Source organism: Prosopis cineraria, unplaced genomic scaffold (assembly GCF_029017545.1).
Source record: "Prosopis cineraria cultivar Desert tree isolate PC_DT_omini unplaced genomic scaffold, ASM2901754v1 PC1949, whole genome shotgun sequence".
Lineage (NCBI taxonomy): Eukaryota > Viridiplantae > Streptophyta > Magnoliopsida > Fabales > Fabaceae > Prosopis > Prosopis cineraria.
In genome coordinates, this window is record NW_026557274.1 from 2,283 (window position 1) to 25,539 (window position 23,257).

The 23,257-nt window shown below is 31.7% G+C and overlaps 1 protein-coding gene across 1 annotated transcript; it reads left to right on the forward strand.

Annotated features, from left to right (window-relative positions):
- Window positions 1-1,149: 1,149 nt before the first annotated feature.
- Window positions 1,150-2,382, forward strand: LOC129301191 (AT-hook motif nuclear-localized protein 20-like; the record flags this gene model as incomplete). The annotated part of the gene is made up of 1 exon (XM_054939768.1): window positions 1,150-2,382. A coding segment is annotated over one exon (981 nt), but the record flags the coding sequence as incomplete, so codon positions are not given.
- Between the last annotated feature and the right edge of the window lie 20,875 nt (window positions 2,383-23,257).

Here is a 23,257-nt window from a genome sequence, read left to right on the forward strand (position 1 = left end):
GACACTTACATATTTTCTCACAAAATCAGAGAGCGTGGGAGAGAGGGAGGGGGAAGAGAATTTTTTTATACTATTTACAATTTTGCAAGAAGTAATGATAATATTTTATCGGGTAAAAGACATGATGATTTGCGGAAGAATATTAGTTTAATCGAGAGATCCCGAGTGTCATTTAAAAAACAAGGTTAATATATAGCAGAGTGAATATGGTGATAGGTTCTGGTAAAAGAAAAAAAACAGAGAGAGAGAAAGAGAATACGGTGATAGGCTCTGTATTAGATGGTCCGACAAGGACATAAGGTTGCAGGCTTGCAGCTGGAGCCTGTAGGTGATTGAAGCTGCGTCTCACTCTACAAAATGGTATGCGTACGTTGATAAATGGGCCCCACTACCAAAAACGACGTGCTCCCCACCTGGCCACGCGCACGCGACCCCACATGCCAAACCCTAATGTCAAGGCCTTCCCTAAAAGCAGAGCTTCTTGTTCCTATTATAATACCTGCGACCAAACGCTAAAAAAAAAAAAAAAAAAAAGTATGACATAACAATATGTAATTGTTAGCTTCCCGTATCACAACAGAGGTTTCCCCAGAAATCAAGTGAAGCATTTCTCCGCAGTTTTTCTCCAAATAGTTTCCCTTTTTTCTTCTATTTCTCTATTCTATTCGCTAATTGCTACCAACTTTGATCCATTATCATATATGCTTTAACTTCTCTCCTCTCCCTCTCCCTCTCCCACCCTCCCTCCCTTTACACTCTTCCTCTTTCTGCTTTCTTATTTCTCTTTGTGCTTGATTCTTTGAAGGGTTTCGCATCTGTTCCATGTTCGTGAGATCACCTGTTGCTGAGCAGTCCAAAAGAGAGAATTCACAACTAAAGAAGGACGAGATATCACTTGCTGATCGTCCGATGATCTTAATCTCTCTCTTTTCTGTTTGATGAAACAGCAAGCTCTTTAATTTGGTCATACAAGCTTATCAGTTGATGAATCTGATTCTCTTCTTCCTACAATTCCGTATCTCTATCTCTTCCCGTCTTCCCTCAGAGAGACACCCAGAACTTCAGAATTAGGTCAGAAAGTCACAGAAGAGCAAGCCCTATTGGGTCAAACATCAACTCTGGGTTTCACAATCTCTTTCCCTTACCTAAATTCTGAAACAAGTAAGACAGAAAACCACCTGGCTACAGAGCTCAAGCACTAATTTTGCCTTTTATCTCACGAGAGTCATATCTCGTTTTCTGAACTTGGGAGCTTCTAGAGAAGCAAGTCTGGCTAATCCTTGGTGGACCGGTCAGGTGGGGTTGCCGGGAGTAGAACCGGCAACCAACTCGCCCACCCTCAACAAGCGCCACACCGATCTTTCCATTAACGATAGCAGCGGCAGGAGCGGCAACCGAGAAGAAGACGAAGAAAGAGACAACGGAGACGAGCCCAAGGAAGGTGCAGTCGACGTCGGAACCCGCAGGCCCAGGGGCCGACCTCCGGGATCAAAAAACAAACCCAAGCCACCCATCTTCGTCACCCGAGATAGCCCCAACGCCCTAAGAAGCCACGTGATGGAGGTTGCAGGAGGAGCCGACGTGGCGGAGAGTGTGGCCCAATTCGCACGGAGGCGTCAGCGTGGTGTTTGCGTGCTCAGTGGAAGCGGCTCCGTCGCCAACGTCACTCTCCGACAACCCGCTGCCCCTGGAGCTGTTGTGGCCCTCCATGGCAGGTTTGAAATTCTATCCCTAACAGGTGCGTTCTTGCCTGGACCTGCCCCTCCCGGAGCGACGGGGCTCACAGTGTATCTCGCAGGAGGACAAGGACAGGTTGTCGGAGGAAGTGTCGTCGGGTCTCTAGTAGCGGCTGGACCAGTGATGGTCATTGCTGCAACGTTTGCTAATGCCACTTACGAAAGACTACCACTTGATGATGAAGATGAGGGAGCCAGTGCCGCTGCACAAGGAGGAGGAGGAGGAGGATCACCACGGGGAATTGGTAGCAGCGGAGGCCAGTCACTGCCGGCCGGACTCCCGGATCCGTCGTCTCTGCCTCTGTACAATCTGCCGCCGAATCTGATGCCCAACGGCGGAGGACAGGTGGGGCACGAAGCTTTTGCTTGGGCTCACGGAAGGCCACCTTACTGATAGAAAAGGGCTTGGTGTTTAGGCCAGAAGTTGCTGGTGTTTTGGAAGATAGAGAAAAGTGGGAAAGAAATTTACAGTGTTTAGAGTACTGAAATAGGTGTGAACTGTGAAGATGGATGAGGTAGAATGCTTGCTTATGAATGTATATGATATGATGGCTATTGCTATGAACTTGGCTTCCTTTTCTCTTTTGTTACTCTGCGTTTGGATCGGAATAAAATAAAAAAAGATGATCATCGGCATCTTTTGATAGGTTTCTGAATTATTTAATACGAATCATTTACAATCCTAGCTTCTTCATATCATCTGCCATTTTTTTTTTCGTCCTTTAGGATTCTCATGGTTGCATGCATCTTTATTTTTACTTCCAATTATTTTATTATGATTTTTGTTGTTTTATTTTCTATACATGCCCTTGACGGTGATGACTTTAGTTTATTTCTTGAAATGATCAACGGGATCATTGATTAGACTTAGAATATGTGATGAAGTTGAAGCTGATGAAGGAAGCATCTTGTGGCACAGAAATTCTGGGTCTTGCAGCTCATTGTAAACTCTCAGAGCTATTTTGCCTGCATATATATTGCTTCAATGACCTTGTTCTGCCAGAAACCAGAGGCATCATCAGCATTGCTAGGGTTTGTACGTGATATAGGGCCGACATTTCCCAGTATTAGAAATGGGAAATTTATTATATTCAATAAAGAAACATCTTTTATCCGCTCCAGGCCACCTCCTTAAATGTACCAGATAGGATTCATGCACCTGCATTTAGAATTTTAGATCACATCACTGCTATTCAAAATCCATGGCTATGATTTTTCAGCGTCATTTACAGGCTGTGAGTTCAAAATAAAGCAAGAAAATGGTGATCCATATTAATGTTTTTCCCTTATATGTTTTGGATGAACCAATAAATCAAGACATTATGATATATGAACTTGTTCAGACAACACTCACAGCACATAAGGAAATAGGAATTGCGATCATGGGGTTCATGAATGTATGCATTTGTGATGAATCCGATCAGAAAAAAAGGCGATCACTACTTTTCATTTTTGAATTTTTGAGACATTCTTTGTCGCATAGATGCCGATCACCTCATGAGCACAGCACAAATTGAAGTAAAATATACATATGTGCGTGTGTGTGCGTGACTCTGCTGATGAGGGCATTTTACATACTTTCTTGTTTGTTGTAGTCGAAGCTGTCTGACGCGTTTGGAGGAGCAGTTCCTCTCTCTCTTCTGTATTTCGATGAGATAAAATTGCAGACACTTTGACACCCCCCACCCACGTGTTGTAGGGCTCAAAATGAGTCTCACACGAAGACGTGATCCTAAAAAGCTTACTTTGGCAGAATGGTGGATTTCTCTGTCCATGCCTACATGTGTGCACTTAAGGTTTCTGCACAGCACTGCTAGCTGGACTGACTCTCTCTTCCTCCCAAACATTATTTTTAGTTTTCTATGTCTGATTCAATTGAAAGCATTGGGTGCTTCCACAGGCAGTGCTGGCGAGAGACACTCAGTGATAAGCCCTTGGCTGTATGTCCCTCGTGCAAAGTCCAGCATTTTCGATTAAATTATGGTTCCAATTATTTTAGCAGCGCCCCTTTTAATATTAATATCGATTTTGGTCGATGTTGCCCTCCCCTCCTTATCTCTCTGACTCCATTAAGGGCCGTCACTTTATTAGAAGATCAAGTGGAAACATGGGATCGATGATTGATACTTTGGGGCTATAGAGAAACATTATTAATATATATTGACCCTTGATTTGTGACCCATATTGGGTTCTGTGATCTAACGACAAATCTTAATATATGTGGTTATTCTACTTTAAAGTTTGATATGGGAGGTTAAGTATTTTTTTAATCCAATTAATTTGTTACATTTACTTAAACCAATAATGACATGAAGAGGAGTAGTTATTAACTATAGCTATCTTTTTTATTTCCTATGATAGGCTTATTATTTTATTAATTTTCACATTGCCTAGATAAATGTTATTTTGCTCTTAGCCTTGTTCATACATTTTAATTCTTCTAAAAAAAATTACTTAAAATTTATTCACAGATGAAATTTCATATTGAGAACGGAATTTGCATCCACATCCTTACTAGAAAATATAAAATTAATTGATGCTTTTACTTATTTGATTAACCTTCACTGGACTATTTGTACATACTTTATTTTGAGTAGTTTTAACAAACCCTTTTTTTAATCTCCAATTGAAATTTGAAAGAAAATCTGGCAATTTTGAAAATGCTTGACTCTAATATTAACTATTAATTAAGCTGAAGCACATTTACCGTGGCAATATTCCAATTCAAACATTCTACCTATCACCTTTTGCTGATAGAACCGCATAATATTTTGATTTTGCTGAAGACATGACCATATGAAAAAAGGTTGGTCCTCAAATTCTTAATCTAAGAAACAGGGAGCCTCACTGTTCCGGCGGGACAAAGCCGATGGTTTGTGTTCAACTAATCTTTATTAAATTAATTTGAAACTAAAGGGGAGGTGAAAGTAATCATTTTACAATTGGTCAGCGCATAAAGAATTTAATAACCTACAACTAGCTGTGAGTTAGTTTTCTTTCTTAATTAGATATGACCATAATACTAGTACAAGGATCGAGTTGTGAATGAAGCGACGTCTTTGCTAAAAAAAAAAAAGTTTTTTTTTTTTAGTTCCAAGCCCGACCATATAGATAACGAGAAATCGTTAGTAACTTTTGCTAGCACGTCTTTTTAATAATATTACTATTGTGTTGTAATTGGATAGAAAAGAAGCGACAATGGATCCATGTATTTCCTAGTTTCTCCACACATAACCCACCGTTGTTTTTCGCAATTAGTTGTCGTCCCATGATGCTATGCAGAATGATTTGTATATTATACAATGAGATATTTTAATATTTATTCCATGATGACTTTAAAAAGGCATATTTACTCTACTTAAAATACAGTTGAACAACAAATGATTCATTAAACTCATGATTTAAATACTCCCTCCGTTTCATGATATAAGTCTTTTTTTTCAGAAAATTTTTATTTTATTTTATATGTCTCTTTAGAAGTTTAAAGCAACATTTACTAATATTTTTTCTATTATATCCTTATTCATATGGGTAAGTGAAAATGTTTCAAATGCATTAAATTAAGAGTAAATTTACCGACGAGATCAATATTTTAATGTATTAATTTTATTTCGTAGTATACGCATGTAAAAAACTTTACAAGACTTATATTTTAAAATGGATGAAGTATAATATTGTGATATACTACATCATAAAGTATTGGGATTATTTAAATTAAGAAAAATGAATAAAAGAACAATATTGTTACATAGTATTTAATAGATGCGACATAATGAATGGGTAATTCGCTAAACAAATAGCCAAAAAAAAAAGAGGTGACAAAGGGGGATTATAATTATTAAATGAAGTTGAGTTATTCAATTCACCCTATCCACTACTTTAATTTCACCTCCTAATCTTTGAAGACAAGAAAACTTGATAAAGGATTTTGTCTTTCCTCCTTTAAGCTATTAATTTGTCCAAGAGACCTTTTTAATGGAGAATCTTTGTATCCGACTCATACATGTTTTGTCACTACCCTGTGGAGTTTTGCACCTTTTACATCATGTACATAATTTAAATGTGTCAGTTCACCAGGTCACGTCTTTAAAAGTACGTGCAAATGAGTAGAGTATGTAATAAGAAGTCCCATGTCTAAAATAAATGCAAAAAAAAAAAGGACTACAAGAGGTAGACTTGTGGTATATACTACATCTTATCCAAGTAGCTTAACCTATTTTAATATAATGGTTGAGTCTAGAATGTAATCAATGGTATGTAAAGTTTAAGATAGTATCAAGTTTGGATATAGGAGAAAATGGAAGGGAAATAAGGGGGAGAAAATATTAGGGAGGAAAACGTTTCAAAGTAGTAATGTTTTTTTATTTAACCTTTTTTGAGAGTTTTCTCTCCCAGTATTTCTTTTTCTTTAGTTTTCTTCTCATCCAAACCAAAAGTTACGTAATATATTTGGTAGATACTAGATAGAAAAATGCTTTTTAGAAAAGAAGTAAGAAATAATTTTCATCTTTTTTCTATATATGTGCATTTCTCATTTCCTCTGTAGAAATGCTTTTTTATTTACCAATGATAGAAAATACTTGCCATATATGTTTTGACCCCCTCTTTGCACACCATCTCTTATGTGCCTCCCGAAAAAAAAAAAAAATCCCTTACTTTTTGTGGGAGTTATTTTCCATCTTTGCGGTAGGAACCATTTGTAATAGCAATGGACGTTTATGAAGAAATGAGGTCAATGGCACAAAGACGGAAAGTGTAGTTGTAAATTTTGAATGTGGTGAGGCAGTAAAGTAAGAAAGATGGGTATGAAAATTTTGAATAGGACTGCAATGTATAATATTAATTATTCGAAAGGGACGAAACATGACCAACAATTTTTTTATTCTTTTAATCATTCTTTATCTATCTTACTGGCTTCCATGTAATTAGATTTAATTATTCATTTCACTTTTTTTTTCACATTTCAACAGGATTGAAGAATAATCTGTATACACACACAACATCTAACAACTTGTACACTTCATAAGTCATGATTAATAGTATTGCTTAATGTAAAGGACTCAAGAAAGATAATGAGACAAAAGGAATGAACAAGGCTAGAGCAATATGTCCTGGCGTATTGTCTAATGATTCATATATAATATAAGACTTGACACAAGCCATTACAACTACTAAAAAAAATAATAATAATAACTTTTAGTGGCGAGGCCACTCTATGAAGTCATCATTGAAAATAAACAATTAGTAGTGATAATTGAAGTTGCCGTTAAAAGTTTGATTTTTTGTGGTGACAAGTGCATGTCATCACCAAAGGTTTAAGTTTCAACGGTAATATATAAGTCGCCGTTAAACGTTGACAATTAGCGGTGACTTTTTAGAGTCACTGTAGAAAATGAGACTTTCAGTGGTGACTTTTTAGAGTTGCTGTTGATTATCAATATATTTTAAAATATGTTATAACTTCTTAAAAACCTATGTTACAATAAATATGTTATAAGTTTCAACAATAATATAGAAGTTATCACTAAAAATTGATAATCAATGGTAACTTTTTGGAGTCATCGTGACATTCAAAGTCGCCATTGAAAGCTTGATTTTGTATTATTATCATAATTTTATTTTTTTAATATAATATTTAACTTTTTAAGACACTAATTTTGTTGTATTATTGTAATTTTGTAATGAATATATAAAATAATATAATGAGTTTTTATTTAATATATTTTATGGTTAATTGTAGCTTTAAAATAATGAAATTATTTTAAGATAAGTTTAAGGTATTATTTGATGCTAATGAGCCAGAGTAAAGAATTAAACCAAACCATATTATTTTACATCATTTTTCTTATCAAGTAATATTTGATTTGATTCAATCCAACTATTTAAGCCAGTTTGATTAATTAGTTTTAGTCAATTAACACCAAATCTAATTGAATTGACTAATGCACACTTCTATGTGAAGTGATAAACTCATTCAAAAATTTAATGTTTGATATTTTAATTTAGAATGCATATAATGTGATAGTGAGTCTCTATTTTTAAATATTTTATGATTAAATTAATATTTTAAATAATAATACTACTTGTTTATAATAATTAGACATGTGATAGTTACATTTATTCATAGAATGATATTTTATCTAATTTAATTTTTTTAATTAAAATTCTATATTTAATACTAGTAACTTTAAAGCTTGATGCATGTTTAGATGTTTCCAATTTGATGGCTAATGATAAAAAAGATAAAGATAAAAAGAAGAAAAATGAGATGTTCTAAAATTCTACTTTTAAATTTTACAATATATGAAATATATTTATATATGTGATGCTATATAATTTTTTTTGTTTGATGTTATCTTGTGACATAAATATAAAAAATTAGAAAATATGGTGTATAATTTTCTTATAAAATTATAATTTAAAAATGAAAAAAAATAAAAAAATAAAAATGTAATGTAAAAACAATCCAATTACACTACTTAAAAGTTATTGTTAATTAAAAGTAAAAAATAAAATTCTAAATAAAACTAGCTAGAAAAAATAAATAATTATGAACTAATGTATAATCATCTATACTTTTACTATTTATTCTTAGATATTTTTATATTATAATTATAAATATGAATATTAAAATAAATAATATAATAACATCAAGAAGTAAAAAATTAAAATAAATAATACAAATAATATTGTATCAACTATACTTATAGTTTACTTTAAACAAAATAAATAATATAATTTGTAATTTTAATAAATTAAAAGAATTATGAAGTATTTAATGATAGTAATAGTATTTTATAATATTTAAGATATATGTGTATTTTTATAGTTTAAAAATACACACACACACATATTTAATTATGTAATAATAGACTATAGGTTCATTCCAGCTCAGTGGCAAAATGGTGGGGCACAAAAGGAGAAAGTTATAGATTTAAACCTTAAAGGAGGTAACTTGTGAAATGAAAATAAAAATTGGTGATATGATGACAAGTGGTGTGAGGTGGGGGCTCTACATAGAGGGTGACATAACACCACATGGAGGGGTGATGTGGCACCACGTTGGTAGGTAAAACCAAAATAATATGATTGGTCATTTCTAGCGTTTGAGAGTCGAATGGAGTAGCTTAATTCATTTCACTTCTTTGTCTCTCCAACCAAGTGTAAATATAGCTTAATACTCAGGCAAACAAAGGATCACGAGGTTGAGAACAGCTATCACATAAGGGCAATCATCCATATTGTGATTTGTGTTATCATCATGGTCATATTGTTGCAAACTATTATCATAGGTTTGATCATTTTTTTTAGCCACCATCTTATGGTTTCATACCTCAAGCTTATTATGGCCTCACCAACTACTATTCATGATTCTGCATGGTATCTCAATAGTGGTGCAAACTATCATGTGACTGTGGATTTAGCTCATCTTGATCGTGTTACTTTTATAGGTAATACACATTTATTTACTTGTACTGGTGAACGTATAAGGATTAGTGGTTCAAGTTTTAAGTCTTTACCCTGCTCTAATTCTAATGTTCAGCTTAATGATGTTCTTCTTGTACCTTCAACAAAGAAAAATTTGATGAGTTTTTCTTGTCTTATTGATGATAACTGTGTCATTGTTAAGTTTTCTAATCAAGGTTGTGTAGTGAAGGACAAGGTTACCAAGCAGGTGCTTATGTGGGGACCTCCTCAACAGGGAATGTATCCATTAGAAAATGAGATGATGTAGCCTCAAGCTCACCATGTTTTTTCAACCTAAAGTAAACTTTTCTGAGTACCTTGACCAACATTACAAGCTTGGACATCCTAGTGATAAGATTTTAAAGCAAATTTTGAATAAATATAATGTTAAAGTTAGTAGTGATGATAAACATGTTTGCGAAGCTTATCAATATGGTAAATCCAAATTGTTGCCTTTCTCTTTATCATCGTCTCATGCTTCTTCTCCTCTTGAGCTTATACACACTGACTTGTAGGATCCTTCACCAGTTTAATCCATTCATGAGCATCATTTCTATATTAATTTTGTCGATGATTATAGTCAGTATACGTGGTTTTTCCCTTAAAACACAAAGAAGATGTTAATGCCTATAATCATTTTTCGTGCCTTAATAGAAAATCAAATTGGAACTAAAATAAAAAGTATTCAATGTGATGGTAGAGCAGAATACAAACCATTTATTCCTATTACAAATTCTCATGGCATATATATATGCATTCCACGTGTCCGTATACTTCACAACAAAATGGTCGAGCTGAATGAAAACATCATCACCTTATAGAAATGGGTCTAACATTATTAGCACAGGCTCATGTGCCTTTTACTTATTGGGTAACGCTTTCCAAGTTGGTGTCTACTTAACAAACAGGTTACTGACACCTGTGCTTAAAGATATTTCTCTTATGTTTCAGTTGTTCCAAACAGAGCCAATTTATAGTACAATTCAGCCATTTAGATGTTCATGCTATCCTTGTTTGAAACCTTATAATGAGCATAAATTTCAATTTCACAGTAAAAAATGTATGTTAATTGGCTATACTTCTCAACAAAAGGGTTACAAGTGTCTCAGTTCGACTAGTCGTATTTATATTTCATGACATGTCATCTTAGATCATTCTGTGTTTCCTTTTGCCACAGGCTTTCTTAATAGAAGATTTTCTTTTGCTGATGATGTCTCAATTCCTTTGATAATAACATCTCCAGATTCATTTTCACATAGGTTAGATGAAGTTTTAGCTATGCCTATATCAATTTCATCATTATCTTCATGCAGTGGTGATAATCCAGTTCATTTTGAGTAATCATATCATAATTCACCATAAGGTTCAGCTCGTATTGTCTCGTCTAATCCAAGTTTATTAGACAATCACAGCTTCATGCATGTTCAAGACTTTAGCAGTCTAGTTGATTGTACTAATAGTCCAACTTCTCATGATTTTTCAAGTCCAAATCAGAATGCTGTCTTTATTCCTTCTTCAATGGATCAATCTAATCTGCATCCTATGATCATATAGGCCAAAATTGGAATTTTTCAGCCTAAATATCCTTTTGTGGGACTTTTACATTCAGAAGACTCCACCTCATTATCAGATGTTGTAAAACCTAATTCTACACAAGAGGCTCTTTAATCAGCGTTATAGCAATAAGCAATGTCCAATGAATTTAAAGCACTTTAAAAGAATCATACCTAGAGTTTAGTGCTTTATAATAGTTCTCAAAAAGTCGTTGATTGTTGATAGATGTTTAAGATCAAGTTTAATGCTGATTGATCTTTACAACAAAGGGTTTCAACAAGCACCAGGTGTGGATTATAATGAGAGTTTCAGTCTGATGATTAAGACCATTACAGTTTGACTTGTTCTTACAATTGTTGTAACTTTCAATTGGGAGATGCGACAGCTAGATATAAACAATGCTTTGCTGAATAGTTTTCTTCAAGAAGACATATATATGCAGCAATCAAAAGGCTTTGTTGATCTTAAGCAACCAAATCATGTGTGTAAGTTAATTAAAGCTTTATGTGGTCTGAAACAAGCACCTCATGCTTGGTTTGATCGGTTATGACTTATTTTGCTTTAGTGGGGTTTTATAAATGCTAAAATGATACATCTCCATTTCTTCTTCAGTCTGCTCACTTAACTATGTTTATTTTAATATATGTGGATGATATTTTGATTACAAGCAATAACTCTACTTATCTGAAGAGTTTTGTGCGTAAGTTGAATTGCTTATTTTCTTTGAAGGATTTAGGACCTATTCATTATTTCTTGGTTTGGAAGTATATCATTACAACTCTAATACGAAGAAAGATAATGAGGCAAAAGAAATGAATAAGGCCAGAGCAATATCTCTTGTCGTATTCTCTAATGATTCACATATAGTATAAGACCTGAGCAAGTCGTTACAACAAAACAAATGAAATAATGCCATGTACAATAGAAGAATATTCTACACACAAATTTGCCTAATTATAAATCATAAACTAATCATGTTCTAATACTCACATCTTTTTAATTGTAGCTAAGATGTACTGTAAAGTCTGCCTTGACATTATCAGAATAATACTCTTACACGCTGTTGTGATAACTAAGATTAAATAAAATCTAAATAAAAGTTATCACAACTAAAGTGTTTAAAAGATAATTAGTTAAAATAATGGAATTTCAAGAAATTCTTTTTAAAATGTTGTTTGAGCTCAAACTATGATTAAAAATTAATTAATTATAAATACGAAAAATGAAAACAAACCATATCAAATCAGGCTAAAACAAGCCATTTTTTAAAAATCTAGCCCGTTTGCCACAGCACAAGCCATGCCCACCATGACGAACGGCATAGAGAGACAAGTCCCTTAAAGGCTACTTGCACTGCAGCGCGCACCAACTATCACGATAGCTCTCTAAACTTTTGAAGAGTATCGTTTCACCATCTGACGTATGATTTGAGAGGTTCAAGTATCCGCACGAAGCTCTTCTAGCCCTCTAACTAATGGTATCGATCTCATACTCAAATAATCATCTATTAAAAGATAAATACTCGAACCTAAAATGATTTATTTTCACCTTAAAACACATACAAAGGTGTCCAACTCACAATATCAAATACCAGCAGCCCTAGAGACACTTTAATCACTTTAAATGGACCATACACAACATAATAGATCGTTTATATCACACCAATAAGTAATCACATTCAAAATGACCACTAAATTTTCATTTGACAAAAGCACAAAAGGGTGGATAAAATTTAACACACATATTAACTTCGTTATTTTGGCACATAAATCACTTCAATTATATCACTTGTAATTGTAACTTAGCCAAGTACACACAACACCAATCTTAGACAAGATACGCAGACTTATCACAAAAATCATACAAGTGATATCCCAAAATAATATCATGTTTTTAAGTTGGCATTATATATTAACAATATTCATTACAAACCTAAAAGAGAAAAGAGAAGAGCTATACTACAATGCTCTTCACTCTTCAATTGTCCCTTCCTTCCCTTGCCTCTACCAGAGACCTCACTTATAAAATATAACCACGGGCTGAGATAAACATCTCTCAGTAACAAAATAATTTGTTATTATTAATTAACATGCACAACCATAAGAGAGTAAAGCTATAACACTCTAAAATATACTTTTAGCATATCACAACATATTCCTTTCCATGAATACAAGTCATTTATCAATAGCATGATCATTTTACCATCCGAGCCTTCATATCACCCCAACTGAAACCATAGGCTTTTAGACCAAGTGCACATTCACAATAGTCTGAGCTTACCTTTAATGGTAAGATCACCCAACCATAGGCGTCATGTCCCACTTTTAAACTATGATCTCCCTCTATCGCACATAAATTGGGATGTTATTACTCCAATACCGCATCATTGATGCTAAGGAGCGTCATTTTCCAATGCCATATCCTGCGTGGATACTAAGGAGAAAATCTCCAACAGTGTGCCTCACTAGACACTAAGAAGATACATGTCATATGAACTTTTACTACTCATTCTTATAGGTGAACTCTCACCCCCTAACATGATCATACTCACACTTATCATATTTAACATATAAATTTTAAATTTCTCAACTAGTCCATGTAAACTTTCATCATTCTCATCATTCGCAAATAGTTTTTCATGCACAAAAACCACATTTCGCAATATGCAAGGTTATCAAATTCTAAGTAATAAATTTAACATATCTACTCGCAGACAGTTAAGCAATATAATTAAACAATATAAATTATTCCATTGCCTCAACTCTTTGTCACACAAAAAAAGTTACTGTGGCTCAACGTTAGTTCCACACGTTCTATATGCACGAGATAGCACAAGCAACACTCAATCTACACAATCAACTAACAATCATCAATTATCACTCCAGATAAACCCTAAATTTTTAGGTTCTAAGTACTCATAACACTCAAATTCATTTCTAACAATACCAACTATTTTCAAACACTCTAACCATCCTATTAAACATCCCAATGCACTAAAATCACTAGCCAATTTTTCATATTGTCTTAAAACCTCTAGATTATACTTAGGGTTCATCCAAACCCTCAACAAAAAATTTTTAATCATCATAAAACTCATAAACTTATGGTTAGAAGCTTGATTTAACTCTTCAAGACCTTAAATAAACTAATAGGTTCGGTTTAAACCTAAGGAACTGAGATCAAACCCCAAACTACCACTTAAATCAGAAATTTTACATAAATGAGGAAAGAAAGGGAATGTGAAACTTACCCAATAGTGATTCAAGTTCTAAATGGTCCTAGCGTGGCTTTACGGATCATGCCCTAGTAGAAAACACTCTCTTCTCCGTCGCTCTCTTATTATCTCTTTTTCTTTCTTCTGTTTTCAAGCTATTTTTGCATCTAATAAGTGCATTTGCATTTGTACTATGGCACATGACACAAAAAGTCCACCAAAATTTAAACTCTTTTTCATGCCATGGCCCATTTAAACATTGCCCTAGCCGTCTTCTAAGGTTATCCAAGGATTCAAAAATTATATTAGTCTCTCATAAATCTCATTAATCAATATTTATCTAAATTGATCAATTTACCCTTGAAAATGCCGATAATTACTTATGAAAAACTTAAGATGTTATATGTACTCCTTCGGATCTTTTTATAAGTAGGAAAAGAAATATTTTTGTCCAATTTACAAGTCATTGATTTCTTAACAAACTTTTATCACACGTTTTTAATTTTATCTTTCTAAATATTGGTAAGAGAAAGTTTATAGTTATTAAACGTATATATGCTGAATTAGGATAAAGTTAAAAACTTATTAAATTTTAAATAAAATAAATAAATTTTAATATTTTTTTTATTCCAATCATGTTGTACTTGAATTTATAAATAGATTGGAAGGAGTATATATAAGTGTGGAAAAGTAGGCAAGTAGTTAAATCATGGAAAGAGATGCTTTTAAATCACAGCATTCCAATGGATGACTACAAAACTTGATTTTAATGTCAATGGATCTCGCTGATAAAGTGCCGTGGTAAAGTTCCAAGACCAAATCATCCCAGTCTAAATATATATGGGCAGGGATAATTTTTTTGCAGAGTAAATTATAGTTTAAAATCTAATAAAATGGTTTTCACATGATAAAGCTCATCATTAGCCATATCCAAAAGTTCATGTGGTTAGCACTTGCTAATTTGCTTCTTTACTGGAAAGCAAGATCAGTCGTGTCAGTCAAATTTTCTTTGCGAGAGCAAGGATGTCCAAAGTCGATATTAAAGTTATAATAACCAGCAGTGCTTTAATTAATTATTAATTCATTGATTGATTGATTGTTTATGAGCTCATATAATTTGATCAACCCGTAGTTAAAAGGATGTTCTATATATAACCTTGAAGGGATCCTAGAGAGGCACATCGCAGCCAGTAGGACCCATGTTCACATGGATTCACGTGTCATAGTTCCTCCTTTATTTATTTAATGCCAATGTTGTTTGCAACTTGGACACAACATACCAAGTAAAGTACTACATGGACCCCTTTTGATCTAATAATTACTTGCTCTGTCCGTCATAATATAATGCCACAACATGATTAATTAGTTCATAAGAAAATTTCCTACACACACTAGTTAACAATTTATGATTTCGTAACTCGACAACAAAATGCTAATTAATTATTTCGAAAAAGGTATTCGTTAGTCTCTATATGTCATAATTAATTTGATTAAAATAATAGAATATATTTGTCAGGCACACACATATATATAATCCCTTCCTATGAAAGACCATTAAAAACAAAAATATATGAATAAAAATCTACTTTTGTTCTATTTGCATGCCTTTCCATGTGTAAGCACGTCACAACTTACCAATGTTTTCTCTGAGACTGTGAAAGGCAACATGATCAACTCCAATTATAATGAGAGGAATCCACTAAAGCTTGCATTAATGAAATGTGCACCACCAATTAAATCTCTTTTCTATCAAAGCTAGAGTGAGAATTAAATTGGAATTGGTAATTTGTTAATGGTGGGGTTGCTTCCAACATCACCCACGAGAAAAACCGGAAAATGCTGGATTTACTTTCCAAGCCCTGTAGTTGATTTTTGTCAGGACTACACGTCATCTCCTTCTAACTTGCTAATTGAATGAATGCAGTTTAACCTAATGAAAAATTTTTAGATAGATTTAGTGTACCACATTATTCATGATTTGTCCTAATAAAACTATACCAATACATTCAATAAATATTATGTGTCATTCTTTTAAATGATTTAATTTTATAATAAATGTCTATTTAATTCTTTTATCTTTTCTTCTATACAATCATTAATGTCAAAATTAAGTTATATTTAATGCACTTTGAATATCATATTTTTTGTTAATGAACCATTAATGACATAGTGTACTAGTCTTCTTAAAAATTTCTCTTAATGTCTTCTCAAAGAACTTATTACTTCCTCTGTTTAAATTATAAGACACTTTTAATAAAATTTTACATACCAATAAAACACATTAAATACACTTTATATTTTACTTTTTAAAATAAAAATATAAACTTTAAAAATATCATTTATCTAATACTTCATTGATAAAAGAATAATAAAGAAAGAGAATATATAAAAGGATAATATTAAAAAAATATAATTAATGAAATTTTTTATTTTTAAAAGTATTTTAATATTTTGAGACAGTGAAAGTATTTCTTATGATTGTTCCTTCCGTTGAAAAGAAGGGGGGGGGGGGGGAGCAGCTTGACTACATGTAGATGAGGCGCCAACACTTTGTTCAATCCGTTGAATAATTTTTATAAGAAACTGGATTGTGAGTATGTATTTACAGGAAATTTAAAGTGAACAACAGTATCCATGGCTTATGTAAAATAATATGGTTTCAAATTTTATGATATAATATATATATATATATATATATATTTATATATAATAATTGGGTACACTAGACTTCTCTACATCATATACTGATAAATAGAACTGGTAAGTCAGGCAGGCTAGACTTATTTAGACTGGACTCAATTCGGGTCAAGTTTAAAGTATCTTTCATATCTAAAAATCATATAACCTAAGCTTGGCCCAGATACTGAAAACTTTTTTAAAATACTTTTCTTACTTTTTGAACTAATTTTAATTTTTTAATAATTTTGTTAAGCATAAAAGATTATTTTGACTTTGAAAAAATAATAGTTTACCAATATTGTATTTAAGTGATTTGTTATTATTTTATTGTATTATATATAATTTATTCATGAATGTTTTCTTTGCTTGTAAATTAATGTCTTAATTGTTTAAATATTGATCTTATCATGATCATATATAAATATTTTATAATTTTAATTAAATTATATTATTTTAATCATAATTAAGTTGATCTCAATTCAATCACATAAGGTTATACCACTAATTTAAAATTATTTCCTTGATTAGTTCCAAGTTTTTAATAATTTTAGTAAACTAGACTTTTGATTTTTAAAATATGAGACAAATAATCATATTATATTATATAAAAATCATTTAATTTTGAATAAAATAATTTTTTTGGAATTTTTTTATTTTTATATTATTTAACCCCTGGATACAAAGAGTATTTACTCTAATTTATTCTTAATTTTTAACAAAATATGGCATGAACAATAACTAAATAATTATCATAAAATATTGGTTATTTATTATGTTTAACTAATATTAGAATTGAGAATTCATATATACCTAAATTTTATTTTTAAATTATTTTTAATTAAATTTTTACTTTAAAATTAATATCTTATTTATGCAAAAAATACAAGATATATTTTTTTTGTATATTCAAATGATGTAAAGGACTAAAAAATTTAAAAAAAAATAATTACATCTTAAAATATAAAAATAATATTAAAAATATTTTAAATATTATTTTGAGATATTTTATTTCTTAAAAATAATAAAAATATGAAAATATAAATATTTTAATTTTTTAAAAAATAATATAGCAATACACTAAAATATATGGTATTTTAGTATAAAATGACATAAAATTTAAAGAATCAATTAATATTTATTATATATATATAAATATTTTTATATTTTTTATTTGGATATTCGAGCTAAGCCCTAACTCGATTGGGCTTGACCTAAATTTTTTCGAACATATTCAAACTGCCTAAATATATAATAAATATTTTCTCATTAAGCTGCTCAAATAGGCCTAAGCATTAAAAAAATTTTAAACCCAACTCTAAATTTTTGGATAAGTTCAGGCTGAACTATCAATCTTAACCTAGATTATCGACTCCTTTGATAAAGAGGAGTCTTCTATCATCTTGCATAGATTTTATCAAGTTAGGATGGTGAAAACTCATTTCATAATTGCTGGTTCTCTCAACATCAAGATTAATTAAAAAATGCTGAATGATGAGATGTAATTCAAATGTCATTCAATGATGATATACTTTTCTTATGACTGCAGCTTACATGTATGCCTTTGCTCCATTATTTACTTTATTCTCCAGCATCATCATCATTGACGCGAGTTTTTAGTTCACTATGTATATATGTGTATCTTGATGTAGATGGTGTCATTTTTTTTTTAAAAAAAAAACAATAGTAACATTTCACAATGATTATGCAACAAGAGCATACTGAGGAAAGATGAGAGATGAGATTATATCAGTTTAGGGCAATCCCTTAGGCAAGTTAACAACACTAAGACATAATCTTACATTGAAGAAAAGTGAGTATCAATTAGCATAGAAAACCACTTTCTAGATAGTTATTTTTAGTTAGATCCAATAATACTTGAATATGATTTTAAACCTTAAAGTTTTGAGTTAAGATATAACTTACGTTTATTAAAGCGACTTTAATAAAATTGAACTTAATAACTAATATTAAATAAAAAGGAAAGATTGATAAACTCGAGTTTCAAAGTTTTAAGTTAAGATATAATGTCCTTCTCTTACTCTTGCCCATCTCTCCTCTCTCCCTATTTCCAGCAGTCGCTCTCCATTCCTAACAATAATATCAGAGTTAGGTTTTGCTTGGAATTTAAAGTTCGTTATTACACACATTTGAATTTAAAATGAGACTGTCCCTAATTACAACATATAAACTTGTATATGCTTCACAGTTTGAAGCCCAAAAAAAGTTTGGCTAGCCCTAATTGCTAGCACAGAGAATTAGTATTTAGGCCATCTTTAATACAAGGAGATGCGTACTCATACTTGCTGGAAAAATTATTAAGTTTTTTAAGTGTGAGTGGACTTAAACAAATATAGGATATTTCACGTCAAATAAATTGACTTCATAATTAATATAAAATAAAAAAATTCATAAACTTAAATATTGGAATTTTTAGTTAAAATGCAGTGTTTTTCACTATTTCTTTTCTCCATGTCCCCACTTCCCGCATTCCTGGTGACAAAAAACGATGTTCACCAGTCGGGAATCCAACCCAGTCTGTACCTGATACTGGACGATCTACAATCAATATATGGTATTTCATATTTAATAAAATATTTTAATTTATGAAGTCAAGCGACAGTGAAGACAACATATTTCTGTAAAATTCTTTTATTATACAAAACGGATAATTTTAAGAGCCACATTCTGTTTTGCCTGTTTAAAACTATTTTAGCGCAGTCAAGCAAAAGCGACGACGCCAATATTTTTTTCTATATTTATTTTATAATATAAGTGACTTTTTCTGCCTGCACAAATATTAATTGTTAAAAGCCCTCAGTTGCCCCCTACAATCTAACCTCATCAGTAAAAACTAAAAAGTGACAAGATTGAGTATCGTGGGACTAGATATATTCATCTTTCAATATGCTCTTCATATGAGTAACATGTAGGCATAAGATAGATCGATTATTATAGATTAATAAAATGAATGTCTCTATTTCAATCTCTAATTTATTCACACGCAGCTTTTCAGTGCTGTAGGGGAAAAAGTGTTCTTTTCCTAGAAAGGATAAACATAAATAATAATTGAATAGATAATGCTCGTTGACAATGCGCAAATATAATTATACCACATGCAATGTAAGCAATATATATAATAGCAGAATAATTATTTATCTAAATTGCATTGCATGACAAAATGCCTCTCCATACTTACTTAATTACATCAATATTGATAGCATTTCACTTCAATCGATTCCAAATTTTATACATACATACATATATATATATATAAGCATGGTTTCCCATTTTAAATTCATAGATGTGGCAAGACACTTCGTTGAAATGATTTCAATTAGTTTTCCTTTATTAAATATATATCATGTAATAGACGCAGAATTAACCAAAGCAAGACCTTTATATACAAACAGAAGCGAAATCAACATTAGCATTCACATATTGATACAAATTATGACTAATTAAACGAAAGAACACATCAAGTGATTTTTTAATTCCACTCGTGCAGAAGGACATGAGCTAACTCCAAAATTTGCCAGCTTAACGTTGTTAAATATGTAGAGATCTTTGAACGTTTTGTGTTGGGTTTTTCAAACTTCAAAGCGTACCCGTTTCATGTATGATCAGTTTGGTTCCCCCAATATCTTCTGTTTTCCTTTTTTTTTTTTTCCTTTTGCCGTAACGTACTTGATATTCTTATAATATAGAAACATACACCGCCTTGTCTATCGGGGGTGTCACAATCATGGTTAATAATTTATTGAAAATTGATTATTTTTATGCAAATTGTGGTGGCCCTTTGACAACTACTTTGGTTCTTACTGGCCGTTGCACGTAATCGATTTGCTAAGACCAAGAACAAGTCTTTGCACCTGAAGGTTTTATATTAATTGTATGACTCAATCATTGTTCAAATTCTATGATTCCACGATCACATAATTATAATATAATTCTCTTGATGTATACTAAGAAACTACGTAGCGTATGCTACCTGCCTAAGAAAACAATGTGAAAAATGTTTTGTTGCTTAGTGCCCCGTCAGTCAGAAGCGGTGCTATTTTATTCAATTTTATATTTTCATAGTAATAGCTATTCTCTCTGTGTTTTTTGTTTCAGAATTAAAAAAAAAACAAGGAAATTAAAGTTTCAACGTTGAGAATGTCCATTTGTCTATTCGCTGAGCTTAGGGTTGCATCCATCGTAATGGCATTTGGATAAATTAATGTTTCACCAAATTTTCAAATTTCGTAGAAAGAATGCATCATCACTACCTGGCTGCTTCACCCATGTCAAACTCAAAATTTTATTCTTCATCTCTCGCCGAGAAAATGATTGCATTTTAAGTGAGAAGGTCTTTACTAAATTAAAGACTTGAAATACTATTTTAAAACTAACCCAAAAACAAAAAAACAAAATTACAATCAATCACAGAACCCTCAATCTTTCACATAAGACGTGGCTTATAGAACATGCTCAAACGGTTCTATTATCTTGTTTTGTTTTTGTGTTTTTCCTTGTAAATGGTCTAACAATGTTTCAATCATACATGTTCTTTTTTCTTTTTTCTTTTTCTTTTTCTTCTTCCTCTTTCTTCCCTTTTTTTTTTTTTTGATACAAGAGAGGGCTAAGCCTGAAAAATAAAAATTTAAATTGAAGGGATAGAGATCCCGAGCTCTCTTTACTAGCCACAAGGTCCCTAGTTAATGTGGAACCAAATTTACAAGGGAAGGAGAGTGGAGGCCCCTCCTTAGTCAACATATCTGCAGCACCCTTCAGCTCTCCTGGTACATATGAAAACCTATATCTCCCAATTAAATCTCATCACGTTTAAAATCTGCAAGTGAAGAATTATACATTTTCTTTTTGGTCAAAAAAAATTATACATGTTCTTGAACAATTTTTTTTAAAAAAAAATTGAAAGTAATTACACGTAGATTTTTTTTTCTTCTTCTTCTTTTGGTAGGAATTACACGTCGAGTTGTTGTTGTTTTTCCGCATTCTGAATCCAATTTGGGTGTGAAATGATGGATCCGTTATCAGAGACCATTTATGGAAGGCCTTACGATTCTTGGGTTTGTAATGGGCTTGCGTAGCAACATTTATGGCAAGAAAAGGGGGAAAAAACGTGTGGCAACTTTAAGCCCAACTATGCCACTGGTTAGAAACGGACGCGTTTCTGTTGGGGAGGACCAACAAATCCATTGCAGCATATACACAAATAATTGTAAACACAACATTAAGTTGTAACTAGAAAGAGGTCCCACCCTCTAGATCATGTTTACTCCGATTAAATTGTTATTGTTGGGTAGAATTTAGTCGATATGGAAGGTCTCATTGGATAACATTAGGTGAAATAACTAATATCTAATAATCAATAACTTTAAGCCATAAAATTTTGAATTAAGATATGATGTGCTTTTTCATTGCTCTTCACCTAGTTATCCTCCCCTTTCTACATGGTTGCTCCTCCTTCTTAACAACCAAAAACACACAATTGATGTATACTTTTGACATATAATATAGGCCCAAAATTTACTGCAACATGGAGAAACAACAACCGATTCAACTGAATTAAATACCTACTCTTTGTGGATCAAAATAAAAAGTATCGATAATTAATTACAATTTATAAAAAATATGAGCTCAAACCTTAATTTTTTAAAAAAATTTACATTTTTTAATTTTACCCTCATTAAATACCCTATGTAGGTACTTTAATAATGATAATTAAATTTAATTTATTATTTTTATTCAAAAAGTGATAAATGAATCAGGTATAGTTAAAAGAATAATTATAAAAGTCATCAATATCATATGTTTTGGGCTATATAAGAAAAGGTTATATATTATGGTACAAAGAAGTATGTGACTGCTCTAAAACATGTCTCAGACCCCAAAAAAAAAATAAAAACTCTAAACATGTTGGTCCCTGTAACGTGACAACACGCGCATTGCGACATCAATAATATTAACACCATCGGTAGCTGAATGTGTCAGAAATAACTCGTATCAACGATAATTTATGAGCAGCTTCGTTGGTGCTTCACAATGCATGATATCATGTAATCGGAGTAATTGTGCTCACTCTGTCTTTTGTACCTATGGAAGGTACATGTATGATTAATTAATTAATTAATAATTAGACAACAAATGATCCATCACTTAACAAATTAACCAGCTAAACACATAACACCTCACGCGATTATCGGGGATCATCTACACTTTACCCAAGCGTCATTTTTTAATTACACTTACCTTAGTCTTTCATCCTAATTTTAATTTTTATACAAAAAATTTTGATAGTATCAGGGTCTAGCTGTTGGGTTTGTATTTCATTTATTGTTTCCAAAAAACTGTTTTGCAATATAATTTTTAGAATTGTATTTCAAAACAAAATAGAAAAAAAATCTGTTTCGATGTATTAATTTAAAAATAGTTATAAAATTAAAAAATTGGCCAATAATAATGGTTGTCAATAGTTAATGGTAATGATTTGTGGTGATGATTGGTCAAGATAACATAGTGTCCACAATCAAGTGCAATGTATTTTGAAAACCAGAAAAATAAAATAGAAAAGACTTTAAAATGTTTCTATTTTTTCAAAAAAAAA